The sequence below is a fragment of the Symphodus melops genome (genome assembly GCF_947650265.1).
Source record: "Symphodus melops genome assembly, chromosome: 6".
NCBI classification, from domain to species: domain Eukaryota; kingdom Metazoa; phylum Chordata; class Actinopteri; order Labriformes; family Labridae; genus Symphodus; species Symphodus melops.
Genome location: NC_136696.1, coordinates 26,674,038 through 26,698,137, shown reverse-complemented (window position 1 = coordinate 26,698,137; position 24,100 = coordinate 26,674,038). Strand labels below are relative to the sequence as shown.

Below are 24,100 nucleotides of genomic sequence, written 5' to 3'. Positions count from 1 at the left end.
ACTGTTGCTTAGTGCAAATACAAATACTTGATCTACACTGCTTTGGGGGGCTGGAGCTGATCCCTGCTGTGATTGGGTGAGAGGCGGGGTTACACCTGTCAATCACAGGACTCACATAGGGACAGTTTTGGAGAGGAGGAAAGTTTAGTCTTTGGACTGTGGGAGGAAAGAGAGAAGCCACACGTGCAAACTCCACACAGAGGGGGATTCAAACCAGCAACCTCCTCACTGTAAGGCGACAGCGCCAACCACTCGAGCACCGTGCGGCAGCCCCATACACAAGTCACAAGCAGTTAAACTTTTCTTATTGTTCAGATTGTAGCCCACAGACGGTGTTGAAGGAGGCCAAGCTGAGCTGTTGACTATCGCAGAGAAGCTTTCTGAACTTCTGAATGAATACCTGTTTCAATACTAATACTATAAAAGTCCCCAGTATTGGCTAATTGCTAACTGCACAGTGCTCTCTCTCTCTCTCTAGGACTCATTTAGTCCCTCATGGTGCAAAGAGCCGAGCTTTGCCTCAGTTTTCAGACTTTCTGCGAGCTCGTCTCGTGTGCAGTTTGAGACTTGAGTTTGTGAGGGGAAGCAGCAGAGGCTGTTTCAGCTCCATCAGGAGGGAAAAGTGAGACTAAACAGAATATAGATGTTGTTGTGGGAGGGGGAGGGTGTTATTGCTTTTAGCCACGAGAGGCTAACAACACAGTGCTAATAGGTGAAAATCATCACTCTCTGTGTTTGATTATGCAAACGCATCCCTGCGGCTTTCCAAACAGTCTCAGGCCTCCTCTCAAAGTATTTCACAGTAAAAGCTTCAGACGCAGCTGTTTCAACAATTGATGAGGGCGCCGTACGCGATGAATATTCGATTAGATCCAACAACAACATCACTGTGGAGAAAACAACCGGATTAATATTTCATTTGAAGGAGGATCAAAACTGCATGGAGTGTAAAAATGGACGTGGACGAGCATGAAGCCGTGTGTGTGTGTGTGTGTGGTTGTTTTATCCCCAGTGATTCACCCTCTGCCTTCATGTTTGTAAGGGTTTAATGGTGGATTCATTAACACGAGCATCCCTGACACTGTAATGAAAGGTGTCAGGTGGGGGGGGGGGGGGGGGTGATGTTCTCACCTGAGCGAGAGCAGGGCCGCTCCGGGACCGACGATATCAAGTGTCACTTACCTGCTGAGGTGTGTGTTTGCACCAAGCACAGGGGAAAAGACAGCAATGTGTGTTCCCTAACACACACACACACACACACACACACACACACACACACACACACTCAACAGCTAATTTATCAGCTGCACAAACAGGAGGAAAGTGTAATTAAGTAAATGAAGCACTTAATCACCAGAGGTCAACGTGCAGAGATGCTCTTTAGTGCACCAGAGAAGTGTTTGTCTTCTTCATGCCCACTCCTCCTCTCTCTCTCTCTGTCTCTCTCTCTCTCTCTCTGTGTCTCTCTCTCTCTCTCTCTCTCTCTCTCTCTGTGTCTCTCTCTCTCTCTCTCTCTCTCTCTCTCTGTGTCTCTCTCTCTCTCTCTCTCTCTCTCTCTCTCTCTCTCTCTCTCTCTCTCTCTCTCTCTCTCCCCCTCCCTCCCTCCCTCCCTCCACTCGGCTCTGTGTCTCCCCCTGCAGGTGAAGTTGAGTCGCTTGTGCGAGCAGGACAAGATACTGAAGGACCTGGAGGCGAGGATCAGCTCCCTGAAGGACGACAAGGTACCACGGCCGCCTGCCAATCAGAGCCCCTCGTTGTTGAGTAATGAGTCATGGAGCAGGAAACGAGGAACGATGAAGGGCAGAGCTCACACTGCTGATGTGACGTTTGATATGTGACGCACACACAGAAGACTTCCAAACAAGCAGAGCAACTTTTGTTTGAATAGAATCAATGACAGGCTTCGTAATGAATTAATCACGTCGACTGAGAAGCTTCCACGTTTACATTTGACTGCGTTACTGAGAGGGGATTCACTCTTTACTTTCATCTCATCTGAAGTTGCTTAAAAGTTGAAGAAGCTCGTTGTCGATGACGTAAAGATGTGATCGTGACGAACACGCATGAGAACAGCATCATAACTTCTTCTTTTTTTTTCAAGCTTTTCAAACAGCGACAGCAGTTTCACTTTGTTTGTCAGTAGAGACACTGGACGAGGACGGATGTCATCAGTCGACCTCTGGTGGTGTTGACCTCTTGGATGGCGAATCAAAAATAAAAAGGCGATGACTTGCCATCAAGTTTAACGCCGAACGTTTGACATCACTGCAATTAGTTATTCTTAAAAGACTTTTAAATGCACTTAAAATTGAATTAGAAAACAACACGTCTATACAGTGCATATAAACATGCTGCCCTCGAGTGGACGTTTTGCAGAGCGTCAAGCGTCTAAAGAAAGCTGTGGTTAACCTGTCGACTGCTCGCTCCTTCAGGACAAGCTGGAGAGCGTTCTGGATCTGTCCCACCAGCAGATGGAGAAGTACCAGGAGCAGCCGGCGCACGCCAGCAAGATCGCCTACCAGCAGAGGCTGCTGCAGGAGGACCTGGTCACCATCAGGGCCCAGATCTCCCGCCTCTCCACGGTTTGGACACCTTGTTTGTGTGTTTGGGAGACAGTGTGGCTGCTTGGTGTGACTTTTTATTTTAATTGAAGTTTTGTTTGAAACATGAACTGAGAAATCAGAACTTCACTTCAGACTGCGGGTCGCTGTGTGTCTTTAAAAGACCTCGAGTCTTCCAAAGGAAGACGTGTGATATCGGAAACTAATGATTGGTTATGCAAAGATGTGTCATCACATTTATATATTCTATAAAGTTCTCTTAAATCTATCAGGTGAGCCATGTTTTCCAAGCTTGGAGTGTTGCATCACATCCCTCAGCCAATCAGAGAGGAGGTTTTTTATGTGTTATTCCAAGTTTGGTTCATGAACAGTGTGTGTGTGTGTGTGTGTGTGTGTGTGTGCTGCAGGAGATGGCACACGCCTGGGAGGAGTACAGCAGACTGGAGAGGTCAGTGGAGCAGCTGAGGATGGTGCTGCAGGCACACATGAACCACAGCGCCACCCACCAGGTGAGATCTGGAACTGCAGCTTCATACGACTTCCTCACAATCTCTCTGTGGCTTTTCAGTGAACGTTAAATACATCAGGCCTGATATTTGCTTGTTCATTGTTTTAACAGCACATTTTTAAACGGTCCATAACGGCCGACAATAAGATGTGAAAGACATTAATACATCAAATAAACGTCACTGTGTGCTCTATGCCGGAGTCCGTCTTATGAACCATATCCCACATAGGTCATGAGTAACACCCATTTGATTGGTTTCCATGTAAAACAGGCAGATAATCAGGAGAAATTAGCGAGCTGATGAACAACAGATGGAGGGAATAAAAACAGGGAGATTTGTTTGGAGGTGTGACAATCAAAGCTGTCACCTGTAAAGGTACCACCAGGGTGCAGCGAACACGTGTGAGTACTCAGCTGTGTGCGATTGTGTGTGAAACTGCAGCAGGAGAAAGCTGATATGAAGCGCGAGCTGTGGAGGATCGAGGACGTGATGGCAGGACTGAGTGCCAGCAAAAGCAACTACAGGATCACCATCGACTCTGTCCAGAACCCAGGTTGGTAACCATGGCAACTTAATGCTTGTGATCTTAAAAAGACCCTCCTAGAAGAAGTGAAGAGTTGATTTCCTGCTTCTCTTACCTTTAATCCATTTCCTGCTTTTCCTGATTTCCTGCTTCTCTTACTTTTAATCCATTTTCTTTTTTTTTTTCCTTGCTGACAATTCAAAGCTGATCTTGGTTTTCTCCGTTCGTTCCCTCCAGAGAGGAAATTAGTGCCTTCAGTGTCAGACTCGGGAGTGCCTTCTCCAAACACAGAGGTCCAGCCCCCTCCTCGCAGCTCCATCCCCACCATCTTCTCCTACACTTTGCCTCACAGCACCGTGCCAAAGTGGGTAAGTGTCGCCCCCTCCTGGAGGAGGAAAACCCTGACTTGATGTAAAAGTTTCATCAAGTGTCCCTGGATTTATTCACACTGAGTTTCTGCATCAAAAGTTGCTGTCGTACTTCTAAAAACACTCCACTCTGATTGGTTTCCAGGCAGAGGAGAGCGCCCCTCCCAGGCCGCCCCTGCCTCGCCTCTACGACTACGAGGAGACGCCCCCAGTGGTGCCGCCTCTCCCCAAAGAGGCCTCGGTCGTCCGCCACATGTCTGTGCGCGGGCTCAAACGCCAATCAGATGAGAGGAAAAGGGACCGGGAGAGCGGGCAGTATGTCATCAATGGAGACTGTAAGGTAAAAATGTCCTCTTTATGATTTGTGTTGAAATAAAGATGTCCAGTTTCGGCGAGGTTAATGTCAAACTGAGTCTTTCCGTTTATTCGTATTCAGCTGCCGGCTGTCTCTCTGTCTCATCTCTGCCCGTTTCAGCCCGACTTGCGGTCGTACTTGAGTGAACCAGAGCTGCCAGCGATGAGCCAGCACAGCGGCGGATCTGATGCTGACGACCAGTATTTCCACACGAAAGGTCCCTCCGTTGTCTTTTCAGCTTTTTAAATGTTTACACTACGGTGACGCGAAGATGCATGAAACGAGACTTGAACGTTCCCCGTTTACTGACCTGAAACATGTCGTGATGCTGAGCTCATGTTTTACATTTTAAGTGTTTGACGACGTGATTGTAATATGAGTTATTTGTTCGGCCAGGATCCTCACGTCCTGCGTGCATGAAGTACAGGTTATAAACGTTGTAATCAACAGGAATGAGAGACAATCAGTGAGAAGTTATTAGTGTTGGCCAGAAAAAGAAACGTTTCCCTTCCTCTAAAATAAGCTAACTTGTGGCGATGTCGTCGGCTAGGTCTGTCAGGCTCCTCATCGCGGCTGAACCAGTCCAGCTACATCTCGTCCTACGTCACCCTGAGGAGAGGAAGCTCTGCAGCCAGGGTGAGTCAGGGGTGGAGGTAACGGCAGACCTCTGTGGTCAGCTGGACGGATCACGCTATGCAGGACCAACCACCCGCTGCCACTCAGAGACTCTCTCTTACTCACGTCTTCAACGTCGCCTGTAACCACTAACCATCTCACCTGTCTTTCTCTGTAGCTGAATCTCCATCCTGTCCTCTTTCTGATCCTTCTTGTCTTCCGTCACAGTCTCACCAGGAGAGACCAAAGAGTGCCTTTGAGCGTCTGTCATCGCCCACCGAAGCCCCGCAGCTCCCGAGCGCTCAGCCCCGAGGGAGAATGACGGCCGAGGAGCAGCTGGAGCGGATGAAGCGCCACCAGCGGTCGCTAGTCCGCGAGCGCAAGAGGAACCTCAGCCAGGGCGAGCGCTCCTGCACGGGCCTCTCCACCTCCACCGTCACCACCCGGCGCTCGTCCTCCTCCTCCAGGCTGCCCTCCAACACGTCCGATCCTCCGGCCTCCGTACGTTACCCTCCTCCACAGCGCAGCAGCAGCAGACACAGGGAGCACCACCTGCACCACCACTGCTGCTACGCCACCCTGCAGCCCCCGGCAACATAATAACCTAGCAGGAATGCTAACACGCTAGCACTCTCTGCCTTGTGTAACGTTAACACTAACAAGCAAAATGGTGGGACTTCCTGTGGCGGGTTAGCTAGCTTGGTTAATGCTTTAAGAACACTCGGAGGTGAAAGGAGCACAGGAGATTACGGGGGAATGTTCGGATAGTTTCGGACTGGGAAAGTGTCGCTCCCTGTGTATATTTTTTAAAAGTAAGAGGGTCACTTTAACCCCTTGTTACCACTGCCCCCCCAGTGGGACCTCACTGACACAATTCTGAATGTAAATCCATAAAGAAAGGAGAGAAAGGAAGGCATCAGTCTGCCTTCCTTTCTCCGTGTTTGATTAGCAGAAAGCAGAGAGAAGAGCCCGTGTATGTACATCAATATACACTTTTATTTATTTACTGAGGGATATTTTCAGTACACAGCTATACAGCTATATTTTGTAGAGATTTGGTATATAGAGCATATAGAGGAGTGAAGGATATGTTGGAAAAATAAATAAAGAGTAGTCAGGTTGTGATGAGATGAAAGAGGCTAGTGGCACAAAAAATCATGATCACCTCCCTTCTTTCTTTCCGTCAAATAAAATCCAAGTGCCTTGTTTTGCTGACGATCTTTTTGCCTTTTACCTCTTTAATCAGCATCGTGATTAATCATGTTTTCAAGTGTGCATCTCCACCTCAGAAATAATAGAAGTGATGCAAGAGCTAGCGTTCAGGTTGCGGAGGAGGATGTAGAAACACTGCTGCTTTAACTTCGGGAAGGAATGCTTTGACTTTGAATACTTTGACTGTATATAAAGATGGATGCCTCGTCTCAACCTCGTCCTGTTGTACAAAAATGAAGCCAAAATAGCCACGTGATGGGTGCTGACAAAATGCTCATTTAAGCCTGTTTCCGCTAAGAGGTCCGTCTTTGATCGGCTTTGTCCACATTTATTGGCCTTTTAGCTGTCAGAAGTTGGCAATGCTACCAAAAAAAACGATCCATCAACATTTTTTTTGACAAGTGTAACAATCCCACCGAAAAAGGTGGCGCTCGACACACTACAGTTGGTCGAAAGCATCGTCACTTTGAATGTGACAGCAGTACTAAAGGACAAACACAAAACACGCCTTGTTTAAATATTTCGTGAATTTCAAGAGTGACATAGTGGCTGTTTTAGTTTTTTTTTGCGAATAATGTCAGTCCCTTTTGACAAATGAGGCTCCTGCTGGACATCCTCCATTGTGTCCCCTTGGTTTCTCTCTCACCGTCTTCTTTTTTTGAATTTATTGGCGGGCTACACTGTGTCGTGCTGCGATGATGTCAGGCTAACGTAGCTGACGCGGCTACCGCCAACCGGCGTACGAAGTCAGAGTGCAGTCGACTTTGGAAAAGCAAGCAAGACCGGGGTTTACCGTATCAAACTAGCCTGCTTGGTGCTGGGGTCTGTGTGGGAGGGATCAGCTGGTGGAGCGGCAATGTTTACGTCCCATCTGATAACCAAAAGAAACAGTCATTCAAATATTACATGGAGAAACGTGTCAGGTGGGAAGAGTCCACAGCAGAACAGATTCCAGCGTTGGTCTGAAGCAGACGCTCACAAAGTTGAATGACTCTTGTGTTGGTGTTTGTGATGTTACCTCTCCAATCTTTGTCCACTCTGCGAGTCTGGTTGTAAACAACCCCTGCTGGAGCCTCATTGGTCAACACAGCTGTCAATCATAGAGTTTTATCTTTTCTATTGGAAAAAATGACTAAAACTTTATATAATCAAAAGAAACTTTAATGACAGAAAACACGTTTTAACATTAATTTAGATTTTATAGTTTGACCAATGTCTCTTCTGTTTACATGGAGGGGGTGGAGCTTATTACCAATACTGCAGCCGGTCAGTAGGGGGAGCTCCAAATGTTGCTTCACGTTTGTTGAGTTGTTCTGTCATCCATCTTTTTATACAGTCTGTTTGATGCCCGTACAGTAAGTCTCATACTAACAATGCTAACTGGGCAAAAAAAAACTCAAATTCAAACCGTCAAAGTCGTCCTTGAACATTTAACATTACACGTTCTGGGTAACTGGACTTGAGTTTGTGGAGAGCTTTTCTAGTCTTCTGACGACTCAAAGCACTATACATTGATAACAGACGAACACGCAGTAACAAATCTGCTGCGAGAGCTGCCTGTTACCACACTACATTTCCCAGAAACCTTTGCAATCAAACGTCCCCCCCTCAACATTGAGCAATACATAGTCTGTAATCCTCTTATTTTTACATCGATTGAATGCATAAAACCATAAACACAAGAGCGTATTTTAGTTTCTCTACTCTGCCAGCGTCCAACGTGTTTACAGCGTTTTATATTTCACTTAGCATCCTCGTTCAAACAGCCTTTTCTTGTACAGACGACAAGTTATTTTCATGGTGTGACAGTGGAGGATTTTTTTTTTTTTTCTGTAATGCCACAATTAAAGGCGGGAAGAGAATCAGTACTCATGGGAGTACTTTTTAAAGTGGCCTATGCTGTGCTGTTTTATGCATCCTAAATACACAAGACAGGCTAAAATGCAATAAGAAACCAGAGTGAACAAGGAGTGGACAACTTCGTGGTGAGGACTCGGTGAGGAGAGGACAATAAGGGACGATACTGTTGCAATATTTGATGAAAGCTGAAGTGTTTCCTCACGGCTCCGCTGTCCACTCCTTGTTTTTCAGACGAGTATTGGTGTTGAAAGCTTTTTCGCCATATTGCTTTTTTTTTTCTTTTTTTTTTAACCCTTCCCGAGCTACGTACGATACATGAGATCAAAAAATAAACTAGTTCCAGGAGGTTTGCTCAGTTGAAGAGTAGAAACATAGTAGAGATCTTAGAGAAGTGAAACTGCTAATCACAACCTAATTCTGTGTCATTAGAGAAGCAACTCTTTCCCCTTTTCTTTTCTATCATGTAGAGATTTGCACTCAACAATAAAGAGTTTCTTGCTTCTGAACCTTCTCTCTGCTGTGTTCTTCCTAATCTGGTGGGATGATGATGGTGATGGTGATGAAGGTGGTGGGGGGAGTTTGGGTTTGAATCTGTGTTTTTTTTGCCTGCATGGTTTCTTTTCTCTCTTTCCCTCTGTGTCCGGCTGATTCTCCTGAGCACAACAAGGCATGGGATGTTTCCTCAGAGCATGTGAACACACCAACAAATCAGGAGGTGGAGGGGAGTGGATGCATGCGTCGCTTCGATGCTTCTTGAACGATTACTCACAACAAGTACACGCGCACACTCACCACAGGACATAAGGACTTGTCCCAGAGTAGGAGTCAGATTATTAAAGTTTTTAAAGGGGGGCAGGATGTGCTTTGTGTACAGACTTTCATACATCTGATACCACATGTTCTCAAAACGATACAATCACTTCTACTTTAATGTTCATGAGAATCATTATCATCAAAATATCAACAGTATTAAATGTCGATCTTCAGTTCCATTTTTCACCAGTTTTGTATTTTAAAAAGCCTCCTTAACATTGAGGCCAGACGACAGGTGAAAACTAGCGTTTTGGCTAATTCTGACATTTTTCCCCCATGTCTCATGTGGTTTATTAATATGTACGGGCCTCTTCATAAATGAACTGAATTAAACCAAACAAAAGAGAGAGAGAGAGAGCAGCTGAGGTCAAATCCACAAGTCGACTAATACGGACACTTCTTCAGTCCTTTCGGCTTCTAATAACGATTCAAAAAGGGACGTCTATGTCTCTCACACAGACTTAGACATTGTGCAGAAGTTAGACTCAATGTTTTGGTCGTTGAATACACAAACTAGGGGGCCGAGGACTTTCTACTTTTGTTACAGAAGCATGGGAGTTCTCTGTTTTGGAGAGTAAGAGTCGGGCTGTTTGGATAGGTGAGAATGTTCTGGTATACGGGGGAGCAGAGTGTGATGTCTGTGTTTAATCAGATTGTCAAAATGTTTGATATTTCAATACTTTTCATTCTGACATGTTTTCAAACTATTCAATCTCCCTCGTTAATCTAAAGCTGCTGAGAAAGAGAGAAAGAGAGAGAGAGAATTGTCTTAGTTGCATAAATACGTTGGCAGCATTTTTGTGTTTGTGCAATTTAGGCAGCATGTAAGTTAAGTTTTTTTTTTTTTTTTTTTTTTTATTATTCAAAACAAGAAAATCTTGTCGTCTTTGGTACGTCGGACTCGGTATCCAAACAGGAATCGATACTGTTTGATTTAGTCTGGATATCAACCCGAGTGTGTAATTACAGCTTCCAGAAACACAGACTCTTCTTGCTCCTCGGGAATTCTCTTTGGTATTTCTGTGTAGGTCGGACATTATCTGAGTCTTTGTAAAGATTTTTTTTTTTAAACTGGTATTTGTCTCCCTCTAGCTGAGACACGAATCACTGCAGATACTTGACCCTACAGCTTCTCTCAGTTTAGCTTTTCACTCTGTAGATGTCAATCCAAAACCTTGAATCTACCACGGCAGTAGGGACTTACTTCATTTCATATAACTATTAATTTTGACTTTCATGATTTCCTAATTTTACCCTCAAAGAGATCATACCTGAGCTCATTTGCCCCTCCCACCTCTGGACTTTTAATTAACCTTCACTGACCTTTAAAAAAAAATCTCTTTCATGTCATCCATTTATCTGCAGATCATGTTTCTGAATGTATCTCCTGCTCACATGTTTGTCCAGAAGAAGTAGAAGCTCTGCATGTGTCGGTTCTATCACTGATATAAAGTGAAGAAACCAAAGATTTAAATTTACCACGAAGGAAGATGAGGACAACAAACGCATGTTCAAATTTCAAAAAGATTTGAATTTTTAATGTCAGTATGTTACTCTGAGTTCATTAACTGATTAGCTGATGATCGCTGCTCTAAAATACACCTAACCTATATCTGTATGCCACTAAGTAAAACATGGAGGAGAGGTATAGAAATGTATTTAATCTGTGTCAATATGAACTGCTCTGACTCAAATTTATAATCATTTTTAAAGAATCCCTTTATAATGTGTTTTAATGTGTAGTGTTGTAAGGCTCGAAGTCACCCAGCCAGCCGTGTAATCCTGCCTCCCGCCCTCTCCAGGTGTTTGATTGGCAGGAGGAACGACCCGTCGCAGAGGGTCAGAGCGATGAAGGGTGGAATCAAGTGAAAGAGAAAGAAAAGATCCAATCAGAGGAGTGGGTGACGGTGAAGGCGCACATACGGGAGGTGGACGTGGAGCCGTTCGAATATAACCTGGACATCAGCCGAGAGGTAGACACGCACGTGACCCTGAGCTTTAAAATATATAATATACAAATATAAACACAAGAGGCATCACGGACACGTTTACAGCTGCTGTAAATAAATGTGGCATTAAAGGGTTGGTCATTTTATCCAGATCCACTTTTTAAGATTTTGTTTGAAATTGTCTTTAGGTCCTGACAGAAATTAATAACTCAGGTGCTCTGAAAAAGGAAAATCCGTTCTCTGTATCAGTTTGTAAGCCTGTAAAAACTTCAACCAATGTCTGCCTCGAGGTATCTGATGAACCAATCAGTAGTAGTCTAGTTTAAAAAAAATAAAATAATACATTGATAATGTATTATGATCAAATTTAGTGTTTTTTATTGATGATTGCAAGCAATGAGCTGTGGTCTGCTTCTGGAGCGAAGACGCTCGTGAACGTAAGGGAGGGGCGTGGCTTCAGAGGGGAGGGGCGTGGCTTCAGTGGGAGCACAGAGGGAATGCTACTTTCAAACTCATGTTACCTTTTTGAAAATTACCAACCCTTTTTTATTAAATGTATTAAAAAAGGCACTCTATATAAACCGAATAGGTCCTACCTTATACCTGACTATAACTTTAAAAAAAACAACCACACGTTAGTTTTTGTGTATCATTTATTAAACTAATGGATAATAAGATTGACCACCTGTCTGTCCAACATGCAGCTGTCCAAACCTGAGAAAGTTTTCATCCCAGAGCGCTACATCGAGTCTGACTCAGACGAGCCTCTGAGTCCGGAGGAGCAGGAAGTACGCTCCCGCCGGGCCGAGCGCATCAAGAACCTGCTGACCAAATCCAGGTAGAGCGACCTCCGATCGTTGGCCCAATAATAAACATGCATAAGGAAGCATTGACGTTAGGGTTAGGCTATTAAAGGTCACATTTAATGCAGAATACACTTCACCATATTTTTTAGACAGTCATGCATTCCCTAAAGAGAAAAGTCCGTCCTCTCTGACCTTTATATATCTTTCCTTTATATGGTTGGAAGATGTCTGCCACCTGATAGAATTTCCCTAAGTAACATTTATTCAACAGTCTTTTTCCTCTTTGTTTCACAGTCATCATGTTGGGGGGCCTCTAGCATATTGGTGTGCAGGCTGTAATCTTTCAGGGGGGGCAGCCCAGGTTTCAGGTCTATGGCTCCTAAAATAACTAAATACAGTCAAAGTTAGCACTGAAGGGATTTCAAAGCTTCCTGATCAGTAACTGTACCTCCTCTAGCTTCGATTAAATCGTCCCTGACTGTTGACTAATAGGACAACCCGGGGAAGTTCTTTGTCAAATACGTTGTCATGAATCCCCTGAGTGTTTGTGTGCACAGTGTTCAGAACATTCAGCCGTCTGCACCGCTGGACTTCAGCGAGCTGGACTCGGCTCTGCAGCAGCAGGAGAGGATCAGGAACGTGTCTCAGGTTCTGGCCTCTGAGGCGTCACGCAAAAGCAAACTGGTTGCAGGTCAGTGCACTTCACACCATTGTTAATGTTACACAGCTGTTGTACATGCTTTAATATCACTCCTTCAACACTCATTTCAAGTAACCCGAACGTCATAGTTAAAGCAAGTAAATCCTTCAAACAGCCAATCAGAGACAAGCAACCTAAACGTTGTCCTTCTGTTCTCTTAAACTTAAAGTGTTTAAACTGTACTTGCATCAGACCTCACAAACACAAACACACAAACACACACACACACAACAACACAAACACACACAGTGACTCCAGAAACAAACTCGGATGTTGTATCTGTCCCCGGTGTGCAGACTGAGGGACTGGAGACATTCGGAGATATTCTGATCCAGGTACAACGTCCATCTCGTTGGATGAGTGCGTCATTGTGTTCGCGGTGGTGTGTGTGTGTGTGTGTCTCTGTTATAACTGCTTTGGCCAGGAGTGTGCACAGAGTGGTGACAAAATGAACTTTCTGAACCCTTAAAATGTGTCCTGAATGAACCTGAGAACATTTAGTTCCTTTCATTTTCAAGATAAAAATCTGAGGATGGAAGACAGAAAGAATTCAAGTCTAAGGTCCCGTGTCCACTTGGTGTTTTTTTTAGCGTGAAGCGTTTGTGTCTCGCGTCCCTCACGTCTCTATGACAACAGTCTGTTGACAACTATTTGATAGTTGAGAGCGTTCCTTTATTTTTCAGACACGGAGCAAAGAGGACGCGGTTACAAGACATGATTCTAAGGCAGCAAATTACAGGGACTATCACGCACGTGGAAAAGAGCGCCGGTGACGTCAAGAGCGACTTTCTGAAAAGTTGAAAAAAACTGTTCAACTTGAGCCACACAAAACAAGCTGCTGCGAACGCTCTCTCCTCCTTTTAACCTGACAAACAAGACGCTGGCGCTCAGAAAAGAAAAAGGTGGACACGGGGGCCGAAGCTTCTTATAAAACCTTCTTGGATAAAAGAAAATCTTTCTATATTTGACTGAACAGTTGGTAGTTTAGTTTCGATTCTCCTCCATGTCTGTAGAAAGTCCTTGAATCCAATCTGTGCTCAGTCTTGGCTTCTCTGTTTTTTGGGGGGATTTCCTGTTCCAAAGATCTTTGGTTTCTTTCAGCCGTTGTTTCGGTACAGTGAGTGTCGCTCGTGATGCTTTGTGAAGGTGTGCTGGTCTTCTATGTGAAAGGTAGCGTTTGGTGTGTGTGTGCTTTCTCTCTTTAATATAACAGTGTTCTCTTTCAGGACTCATGACGGTCATATTCATAGATTAGACCATTATGATCTTCCACTGGTGTACATGAGGCCTCCACACTTCGGGTTTTATTTCTGCAAACAATTGAAGTTTGTTATGTTGATATAAAATGTAGTAATGTGTGATTAAACGTCATCACCCTTGCTAGTCAGTACCAGAATTAGGTTTAACTTATGATTCATATATTAAAATAAAATAAAATAAATGTGATTAATTTGCATGAGAACCTTCCAGAAGTTCAGGAAGTGTGAGCCCCTTTGATTTCCTGACAGTGCTGATGTCTTCACTCTGTTTCCTTCAGCCAGAGCAGCTGCAGAGCATTGAGCTGCAGGAACGAGCAGCACAGCAGACGAGGACGGTGGTGACGGAGAAGGATCTCCCCGTAACAAATAACTCGTTTTAGACACATTTTGTCAGAGTTGTGATTCAGAGTTTGGAATAAGAATCGAGTTTTTCTTGCTTCTGCACTTACGCCACAAAAACTAAGTCACTGTAATTTATAACACAACTGAATTCTTTGTTTTTTACACTGAAAGGATGGGCTTCGTTGTTTGGTCTGTATTTGTACGAGTGTACGATGAAAGACGAAAAAACCAAAGTGCTCACACTGTAGAAGGAAGCTTTTGACATGAATCTGTATTATTTATTGACACGTTTGTTCGGCTTCTACTCTGTATTTCTTAACTCTTCCACGTCCTGCCAATCAACACAAATAACACTTTAATGAGGTTTATAAAGAAACACATGAAAACGGTAATGTCATCATAACAAATAAATATTTGATGAAATGTTCAGTATTTGTTTCTGTTTCATTTCAATATTGGGATAAAAATAAATACGCTCATATCACAGAATATAAACGCAGTCATTTATTTAGTATTTAGAATTCAACAGTTTGGTGATTTGTAGGAACAGGCGGAGGAAGTGATGAAGGCTGTTTGGTCACACCTACACGTTCACACTGATGGCAGAGGCTGCTGTGTTACGTGACCTTCGACCTTCCTGTTGAGAGACGACGACTCTACTCTAGCTGAATCAAATAACAAATATGAACAATAATAAAAAGGCTGTTGGTTGCACCATTCACTTTCTCTCTACATCTCTCTTCAGCTGTCCGATTAATAGCAGGCAGTATGGCTGGTAAAATGACAATAATCTGGTTTTCTACAAATGGAATATCCCCAGTTTATAATGTAGCAATGGAAATAAACTCAACAATTTGACTGATTATTTAATGCAATGAGCTCTTCGGTGCAGCGATGGATCAAATACATGGAGCTTTGAATTTATTTCTAACCCAAGCAGTCTTTTTGTGTCATCCCAGGTCAAAGAGCTGAACTGTGTCGACTTTACTTCCATTTCCTGCGACACATGTTGCAACTTTATTTTTGTCTTTGGGGAACTCTAATTTGAGATTTTTATGAAGGCAAGAAATTACAACAGACATTTCCTTTCGTTTTTATTTGAAACAGGAAATCGCAAAATGTACAATGTGTATACCAATCATGCTGAATGGCAAGCACTCATGTCCCATCCCACACGACTCGTGGCTGAAGAACTGACACTAGAAATGTTGGGGCAAAGTCAAACCTGGCCAGTTTACAAACTAAACATGATAGCACATCTAAAAACTCAAAGACGAGCCGACCCTGCAGACGACGTGATATCGTGACGACGTGCACACCGAGGGTGACGCTGAAGGATGAGTGGTCGCTCACAGTCAAAACAAATGTCAAAATGTACAGATTTGAGATTACAAAACAATAACTCTTCCTTGCACTCGAACAAAGACTCGACAAAGGGTCATTTTGTGTTCGGTTTCTGTTCTCCATCGCTGCTATCTGAGGTGGACTTCTCCTCGTCTGAGCTCCGTTCTTCCGGATCAGAATCGCAGCCTTTGTCCCGGGAGTCTTCGGGTTCTTTGTTAGCAGTGGACTTCTCCGTTTCTGTTGCTTTTGTCTGACTGTCCACTGGTGGGGAGGGAACTGAAGCTGGCTCCGGCTCAGGCTGTGGGAAGGAGAACAAAAGGATGCTTTAAGAAACAGGCAAAAAGAAACTGAACTATTTGACCGTCTCTTACTCAAAAACAACCGTTCTGTCTGAGTCAAGAACATGAAGAAGTCTCCTGAGGCTGTGCGTTTTGTTTATTGATGTTGCACAAACATCTTTTTAGTTTTACATGAATGAAGAAGAAAGGCAGTGCATGTGAGCTGCACAGTGGTGTGTCGATCAGACTGCCTGTTTCCACCCTGCACTCAGGTTTGGTTTAGTTTGCTGCACCTTCTTCTTGAACTTACTGGCTGTACATTTACTGTATCAGTAGAATGGACCAATAGGAGAGAGAGGAGCAGCTCAATGAATAGACTTCATCAAACCGAGTCATTCGGGAGACGATGTGGGAGTCAAATGTTTCAAAACAGGAAATGAAAGGTTTGCATTTTAATATCCAAATTGTTCAAACTTTTTTTGCGGCTCAAGGAAAACATGCGATCATATCAGGCCCACAGACTGAGGAAACAAGAGGAATATCATTTATGTTAGCTCAAATATGTAATGAACAAGTGTTTAAACCATGTAAGGAGCAGTGAGGATGACAGTACTGTGCAATCTTTGGAACCTGCTTGTAAACCTCGGGCTAAATGTCTTTGTGTTGTGTGTGTGTGTGCTGTTTGGGTTGGGTAGAGGAAATAAAAAGACTGTGGGGTTGAGATAGCAGATTTCCACACAGTGAGAATTCTTTGAATCTTGAAGATGTAAAGGCAGCGACGTCTCGTTCCTTAGCCGGTGCTGCAGAGACCGCCAGAAGAGGGCAGGATTGTATCGCATCCACAGAACTTGAGAGACAAGATCATCCTGTGGACAACGTGAACCTTTCTCCGCTGTAGAGCAGCCACCCTTCGGTCATTTAATCCCTAATGCACTCCTCCACTCAGCTTCAATGTTTTCATCAACAGAAATAATCTGACAGGTTGTCTTGGATTTTTTTCTTTAATTAAAAAACATAATTTAAGCATCTTTGATATAACAAACTAAGATAAACTTTTATTGCTTCATGTTATTTGTTGAGTCCTAAAAGTGACAACTACCAATTAAATACAGCAACAGCTAACAAGTTTTTTTTGTGGTTTTTTTTTACAACTAGCAAAATCTAGGTCTTCTTTGAAAAGTATGTAAACTGTCTCCCTGACCCTCTTCAGGCGCTCATTACCCCCTTACCTCACTGAAACCAAGGCCACAGTGTCTCCGGTTCCGGCCCGACAGCTTCCCATCCATGCCCTGTTGGTACTGCATCTCCAGCTGCTCGTTCATCTTCCTGTCTTCTTGCCCTGCAGAGGAGACAACAGTAACAGCAGGCACACCCACCCATGACAGGCTTATCCATGCATGGATAGGTCTGTGTGGTGGATGTGTGGTGGGGAAGCCAGGTTAATCGCATTGGGCTTAAGAATGAGACGCAGCATTGGTGAGCGACACAGGGACAGAAGTTTGGACAGTCACAGTCTGATCATTAATGGATACAGTGTTTTTTAAAAAACAAAAAGAAGAAGCTCACCACTTCGGTGGTGGGATGTGGACTTATGATCTCCGATGACGAGGCGTCCGGTGTGTTCTTTCTGGAAAACAGATGCATTCTGATCTTACAACAATATGACAACTTCTCTGAAGGTCAGAGTGACAACTGTAGGAGCCATTTTGTGTTTCTTGTTGGCATGTTATTCAGTTTGGATATTTCTTGTATATTATTTTCCACTAGGGACACTGAAGGCTCAGGGGGTGTGTTTGTATATGAGCACAGGTGACAGGAAGAGGAGGGAACAGGTAGGGGGAGCACAAACAGTTCTCACCAGACCAGCACTCATGCCAGACCAGCACTCAGGAAAACCACTGGAGATGGTATGTTTTCTTCTAATATTTTATTCATCAAATCACTACAATGAACCATCAAGTCAACAAGAATTACGACTGGACGATCATGATTGCATCTGCGTAAAACTTCATCCCTGCCTGCCTATTAATGGCAATCATTGGAAAGCAGAATCAAATTTGGAAAATTGCCATGACAACAACAAAGTTTTTATGTGTTTATTCTTTGGCCAACAGCCACAGCATGTTACAATTACACCTGAAATAGTACTTTCATAGGTAGATCTAATAGACCAAAAACTTTCAACAGGGATGGCGTCTCTCTCGTGTCCACACAGCGCCCTGTTGTCTGTTCATTACACTTCATTCACTTAGGCAGTCAACGAGATCATCTCATAAGAAATAAAGCTTCGAAGCACTAATACTATTTTTGTCACTGCAGAAAAACAAACTCTGAGAGGCGTCATGATTGGATCATCATGTACACGACAGCGAGCATCCATCTTGACAAATAGCATCCTCAACGTGCTCGTCACTGATATTTCCCCTTTAAGAGAACTTCAAGTAAATGTGTTTGGATAACAAACCTTGCTGGCCCCCATCAGGCGTAAAAACTTCTGCTTCCTTTCACTGCTGCCCAGATCGGCTGATGCCCATGGAGTCGACCCATCCTACCGAGGACAAAAAAATGTTATCATTCATGAAGAACTTAACCTGAGCTTTACATTACCCCTAAAACTAAACACGACACTCAGACTGGTGATCATTTATTGTATTACAGAGAACACCAACCCTGAGTTTAACTACCAAGAAGTGTTGGTTCAAATAACGAGATGACGAGATTTAGAGTTTGTCACATTTAATAAAATTCTGCGGGAGCCTTCACAAACCTCACATGAGCTAACAGACAAATGAAATGCTAACTATCTACAAAAACAACCCGATCGCTTATCTACGGATTACGTCCATATTTTTGTTCAGTTTTACTCACTTCGCTTGGAGACGCTGGTCGTTTTGTTCCGTGTCTGTCTTCTGAATAACTCATAATGAATGGGAGCTTCAGTTAAATGTCAATAAAACTACATGCCACCTTGCTACTTAGGCTAGCTGAGTTTGTCAACAATGTTCTTGTCTCACAACTTCCGGTTCCGCTTCTTCGTCTTCTTCTTCGTTGGTGTTGAATGAAAACCTGCACCGGGAACGTTTAAACGAACCCTCTACCTGTCCAGTATTTTATTTTAAATTCAGGAGACAAAAAAAGAAGTGTTTTTTGTTATATACAAATAGTATAATCAATTATATAAAAACTGTTTTCCACAATATTAAGTTTGTGTATACTCCATATACCTGCTCTACCACATGACTCTGATGTAATCATCAATATCATTAATGCTGCACACTGTGTTTTTTTATGTGATCTGATCTGTCTTTCTACAAGTGAGACATTACAGTTATTTAATTATTGTATTATTTCTCCCTTTATTTAATTAATGTAAACTTGCTGTTTTTTGGGGCTGCTTTAATAACCACATTTCTCCCATTGGGGGATCAGTAAAGTTTATCCTTATCCTTACACCACTGCTTGGGATCATCATATAGCGTGAAGCGCACATGTATTGGATGCCGTGCATCAAAACGGCCAAAAGGTGGCGTAAGAGCAGGCGTAATAGAGAAGGAGCCCGGAGGCGCTCTCTCATCTGACAGGACGCTCAAACTCATCATCGACACATAAAGCGAAACCAGTTTTGGGCTTGAGGTATCTTTAATAAACTTACACGTTTAAGTAAGTGATTAAACTGACTTAATTGGCTACTCCTCTTTTTTAATTTATTATTTTTATTTTATAAAGAAGCTGATATTTCTGGCAGAATCAAAAACAGGCAAATCAAACTACAATTATCAGGCCCTAATATTTTTTTTAATTCCAGTAACTCTTCAGAGAACAACAGAGGACAGTATGTGAAGAAATTAGATGGATTTGAATTAAAATCTCGGACTTGATCCCGAATCATTTATTTAAAGAAGTAGCCTATAAACACGTGTTTTCACCTTAAGATAGCTGCTGATGACAGTTATCGAAATTAAAACAGCAGAAAATATAACAGTACAAATAATCTTTTTTAAAATTTGATTTCCCAATCATCACGAATTTTCTCACCATGAAAACAAGACACTCTCTGTGTTTACTCTATTTGTGTGGATATTTGACAATCAAAATGTAAAACATAAGCAATTATTTTTTTAAAGGCAGGTGGTGTTTATGCGCACCCTCTAACATAACGTGCGCGCGCATAAGTCTGATATGGAAGCATAAAGGCCCATAAAGCCTTGGCAGAGTTTAGTTGAAGAACAAAGTAACGTTTTATGTTTTAAAGAACAAAAAAATGTTTTGAGTTACAAAGACACACAGATAGATAGATACAGAGAGAGGGACCGAAAGCCAGAGAGAGAGAGCGAGAGAGCGAGAGAGAGAGAGAGAGAGAGAGAGAGAGAGAGAGAGAGAGAGAAAGAGAGAGAGAGAGAGAGAGAGAGAGAGAGAGAGAGAGAGAGAGAGAGAGAGAGAGAGAGAGAGGAGGGGTTATCCTGCCTCTGCCTCCTTACCCGGCTCTGTCCCGCACTCTCATTTAACCTCTACATAGTGCCGGACGGGAAATAACTTTAATTACTTTGTTAAAATTAGAGACCCTCCGAATGACAGCCCCTCGTGCTCAGTATCACCCCTGACAACGACGCCGCAGAGTTTGACTTGACTTTGTGAGCCTCGGCGGAGCGCAAACAGAGGAGTTACCAGGAGTCCCCGCCACGCTCCAGCGATGGTTACTTTACGCACGGGATTTGAAGGCTCTGTGATCTGACTCCGCTTCTTTTGGTCTCGGCGCTGAAAACTCTTCATCATCGGCCCTAACACTTTTCAAGTTTTGCCAGGATCACGCAGCGAATGACGAAGAAGTGAATCCAGGTAAGAGAAGTCCTGTTGCGTCAGCGTGGATCGCACCGGGACCCTCAGCCCGGCGCGTGCTCGGTGGGCTGCTTGTTGTGAAAGTCGGTACGCTCTCCGGTTATCTCAGTGTGACAAGAAAACAAGCGATGACAGCAGCAGATTCTGGCTGCAGAAGGATCTTTAAACTTGCAGGAGGACCGTGATTATCTCCGTCGACCCTGCATGACCCGCAAAAAAGTCTCCCACAGAAACAGGCTCCTTTATTTTCATGAAATCTGGTGTCAAGGTATTGCAGAAAAAGCGTTGCTTCAGTTTTCTCTGAAGTAATTTTAAAACGTTTGAACAGACTTCAATCCACCCAGTTTCTCCAAAAAAAGACACGACCAGAACGATAAAACAATTAAAATTCAATTTAGTTAATTCTTTTCGTGATATTTCGCATCAGGTTTACGGTATATATGCATGATTTTTTTTGGAAATATTAGTTTAAAAATAGAAATAGGCGTTTAAAAATATTGACATTATAATGAGCTACAAATAAACTTGGGGTCTTGCTCTCAAACTGTGTGACGTTTAATTGAAATACATTTAAAGAAGTGCAATTAGGCCGATTGTTGTTTTTTTTATCACGCTTGTCTACGGTGGCTCTTGTTAGTGGTCGTGACAGGATTCTAAATAATCATCAGATTTTTGTCCCTCAAATCCAACGGATAAAAGTAATCTCACTTTAAACGTGTTAATGAAGGCACTCAATTTCGCCCAAAACTCAGGTATAATCTGCACTCAAATGTTAAAAAAAATCTAGCCTAATTTGAGTCTCTAAAGCACTAAATAAAAGTGATTAAGAAAGTCTCTGAAGAACAGGCGAAGCAGTGCGTAACACCACGTAAAGTCAGTGATCAACTTTTAAAGAGCATCTGAAGTTTGATTTTTAGGCTTTTTATGAATGTGTAATGACTCTTGATGTCACCCATATCAGAGCCACAGGAGTCTGTGGAATAATATTGACAGTAGTTTCCTCTTCAGCCACACAGCGGTAGCCTTCTGTCCAAAGTCGTGGACGTCTTGCAGGACAGTCCTGCAGGTCCCCGTGCGCGTCCCCGGCTGCTCTACGCCTCCTCATGCAGACGCACAGTTTCTTCGGTGTCCCGTGTTTCCCAACAAATAAAAGAGAAATAGACTGTAGAGGGGTAAAGGGGAAAAGAGAACGTATTTAGGGTCAGAGGTAACTTTCCCTTCTGGAGGTCACGGTGACTGACCCTGCAAGAATGCACGAGTCATAAATTAAAATAGACTCGGAGCACTTTTACGCGGATCCATTGGGAGACAATACCAGGGGGAAGACAGGACAGTGTCCCGGCACTGAGAGAGAAATTAGTGAGTTTTGTTTTAAATTTCCCAGCATGATTTCAGAGTGATTCAAAAAATGTTTCCTGTTACATTTGCACCTTGTTCATTTGAGATAAAATGCAGTACATTCCCTGCGTGGTGTATGTGCTTAATAGGGTAAAAGATGTAGCGCATTGTGGGTGTGTGTGAACTTGTGCCATGCAGCAGGGGCAGCTTGTTTTCCGGGGTGAAGGGTGTGCAGCTCGGACGATCAGCTGTGTCCAGTCTCCTGTGTGAGAGTTGGCCTCGGGTTCAAGCTGAAGAGGGTACAGGAGGACAAGGCACAAGACTCCGGCCTGGAGCAGACTGATAGTCTTTTTTTTCTGGGTGTTCCCCGTATATAGAGACAGACAAGTCTCCTGATAAGCCGCTGCTTGCCTGCAGATAAGGAGCTTTTAAAGAAACGCACAGATGATCACACAAGCATGGTCAAAAAATGAGTCTGAAAACCGCTAAAGAGGAAATGCAAAGTCTGGGTATTTGCCTCTGATTTCTGTCCTCCCATTAAAACAGCTTAAAGCTTGAATATCTTAATCACCTGTTCTGCATGGAGTTAAACAAGAAAAGCCCAGCAGCTGCTTTAATTGCTTTACGCATCTCCATATTTTGTTTGCATTTAAAATACCTCTTCTATTCAGACGTTTAATTACCGGGTGAGACAGTTTGGACGTGCCCACACCGGCCTGCACGGTAAATCACAATCTCCAACAAGTTGTTTAATTGTTTGTACCCGTGCATAACAATTTATAGACGTCCCTTCTCCCCCCCCCCCCCCCCCCCCCTCTTCTCCTCTCTTGTAAGTGAGAGTGTCTGTCTGAAAAACAATCCGAGCCGGAGGGGGGGGGGGGGGGGTCGCTGGAGTTGATCTCCAGTGGCATTTTGTTTTGAGCAGGTGCTGCGGGTTGAACTTCCCTCATAAGGTAAAGTGGCATTAGACTGTCCAAATGGCAGACTTATATATAGGCTGCCGGTTCAGCACATTGTCCCGGACTGCATGCTCGCACTCTGCGCGCTGTCTGGGGGAGACTTTCTCTCTCTCTCTCTCTTTTCTCTTCTCCTCCTGCGCGCTGACAACAGGCCTGAACACAGCAGCAGCAGCAGCTCCGTTACTATGCACTCCATTAACATTTCTCAAGTCACTATTAGAAGCTGTGCAAAAACTGTTTATTTTGTTTATTTCGGTTAATTTAAATACTGGCACAAAATAAGTACGAAACATTTCTCGGAAGTTTTTAAAAAAAAATCAAATTCAACGGATTTCTTTTTTGTGCTAAAAATAAAAAGTACTGTTAAATTAGGGCCTCAGATAATTTAACTTTCAGATTTTCTGATGTGATAAATGCCATTGCATTCTCTGTTTTCATCGCTCTCACACAGGAACGACTTGATAGGCGAAGTGAAGTGTGACGTCACTTCCGAATCTCTTACTCCCTAACTCAACAATGACAGACTATCCGTCACATCCACATATTTGTTTGCACATCAAATACCTTCAGACTTTTAATTGCCAGGTTAGACAGACTTATCACAGCACAGCGCCTTTCTTTAGATTCAGTTTCCTTTTGGGCAGTTCGGTTACTAAACCTGTGAGGACGCCCGTTGACAAATACATTGTCCCAGAAGAGGAACAAGCAGGCAATGATGACCTGAGCACCCCTGAACCTGCCGGCCCTGCTGGCCATGATGCTCCTTCGGTTTGCCCCACAGGTTCAGTTGACACACTGAGCATCTGAATCCCTCGTAGCAACATCAGATGATAGCGAGGACGAGTTCCCACGTCTAACTCCAGCTCGGAAAAACCCTTACCAGCTGTTTACTGAACCCTGCTTGTACATAGGCATAGGCCAGATTTACTTTTTACCACCAGTGGGTAAGCATGACTCGACTTCCTCTCTTCTTACATATGCTATCGAGGAAAGCGAAATGCCCACAGCGTGTACCCAATGCGGCTCCCTGGTGATGATAGAAAGACTAGCCCGGATATTGTAACCCTTTACCTGCCTCCGCCCCCCAATGATGAGTGTGGAAAAGCAGTGATCCCATCTCGTTATATAAAAGTTCCTGTAGACGACGAAACATCCGAGTCCTACCGCCTGTCCTCGGTCAGCAGCAGGAGGGAAAACTGTGGGCACCTTTGGACGTACAGGTTTGATGGCGATGTCGTGAAAAAGGTAGATCAAGATATGTCCGTTTATCCAGAAGGCGGAAGGAAAGTTGACCAGAATGTATTAGTTTACTTTTATGTAAAGGCACCCAAGCTACTTGAGCTGGCTGAAGACGATCCACTCCGCAGAATGGAAGGGTTAGGAGATGAATGACGTGCTGGCTCCTCGTCAAACACCGCACTGATTTTGAAGTATTAATCAAGGCTCTCCATAAACTCGCACCTTTCCGATCTC

The 24,100-nt window shown here is 43.6% G+C and overlaps 3 protein-coding genes across 6 annotated transcripts in view; 2 read left to right on the top strand and 1 right to left on the bottom strand.

The window, feature by feature from the left end:
* Nucleotides 1-14,301, top strand: part of LOC306825012 (pleckstrin homology domain-containing family A member 7-like) — a 109,137-nt gene extending 94,836 nt beyond the window's left edge. The window contains exons 14-26 of one of the 2 annotated variants that reach the window (XM_079345485.1): nt 1,641-1,721; nt 2,433-2,582; nt 2,969-3,070; nt 3,512-3,623; nt 3,798-3,961; nt 4,107-4,301; nt 4,437-4,533; nt 4,867-4,952; nt 5,160-5,432; nt 10,619-10,789; nt 11,470-11,603; nt 12,129-12,262; nt 13,809-14,301. In XM_079345485.1, the coding sequence (XP_079201611.1) occupies nt 1,641-1,721; nt 2,433-2,582; nt 2,969-3,070; nt 3,512-3,623; nt 3,798-3,961; nt 4,107-4,301; nt 4,437-4,533; nt 4,867-4,952; nt 5,160-5,432; nt 10,619-10,789; nt 11,470-11,603; nt 12,129-12,262; nt 13,809-13,831 (1,722 nt within the window). In that variant the 3' untranslated portion in view covers nt 13,832-14,301. The remainder of the gene's footprint in view (nt 1-1,640; nt 1,722-2,432; nt 2,583-2,968; nt 3,071-3,511; nt 3,624-3,797; nt 3,962-4,106; nt 4,302-4,436; nt 4,534-4,866; nt 4,953-5,159; nt 5,433-10,618; nt 10,790-11,469; nt 11,604-12,128; nt 12,263-13,808) is intronic. The other variant, XM_079345484.1, reaches the window with a different exon arrangement.
* A 652-nt stretch (nt 14,302-14,953) lies between these two features.
* On the bottom strand, nt 14,954-18,538 carry cUnh11orf58 (chromosome Un C11orf58 homolog). Its single transcript, XM_079345501.1, has 5 exons — nt 18,363-18,538; nt 17,959-18,042; nt 17,061-17,121; nt 16,724-16,833; nt 14,954-15,514 (listed from the first exon to the last, which is right to left on the bottom strand). The coding sequence occupies exons 1-5, from the start codon at nt 18,414-18,416 to the stop codon at nt 15,311-15,313; spliced, it is 513 nt and encodes a 170-aa protein (XP_079201627.1). The 5' UTR covers nt 18,417-18,538; the 3' UTR covers nt 14,954-15,310.
* Nucleotides 18,539-19,819: 1,281 nt separating this feature from the next.
* Nucleotides 19,820-24,100, top strand: part of LOC306825013 (transcription factor SOX-6-like) — a 116,819-nt gene continuing 112,538 nt past the window's right edge. For 2 of the 3 annotated variants that reach the window (XM_079345488.1, XM_079345486.1), the window contains exon 1: nt 19,820-20,330. The gene's annotated coding sequence lies outside the window, so the exon portion shown is untranslated. Of the gene's footprint in view, nt 20,331-21,634; nt 21,690-24,100 lie in introns of those variants that run through there. The other variant, XM_079345487.1, reaches the window with a different exon arrangement.

What these genes read in the sequence shown, in the direction of transcription:
- cUnh11orf58 (XM_079345501.1), bottom strand. Translation starts at nt 18,416, where the DNA reads ATGAGTTATTCAGAAGACAGACACGGAACAAAACGACCAGCGTCTCCA. An exon ending in GACCAGCGTCTCCAAGCGAA is followed by an intron (nt 18,043 to 18,362) that starts GTGAGTAAAACT and finishes TGTCCTCGGTAG; the next exon opens with GATGGGTCGACTCCATGGGC. An exon ending in CACATCCCACCACCGAAGTG is followed by an intron (nt 16,834 to 17,060) that starts GTGAGCTTCTTC and finishes TCTCCTCTGCAG; the next exon opens with GGCAAGAAGACAGGAAGATG.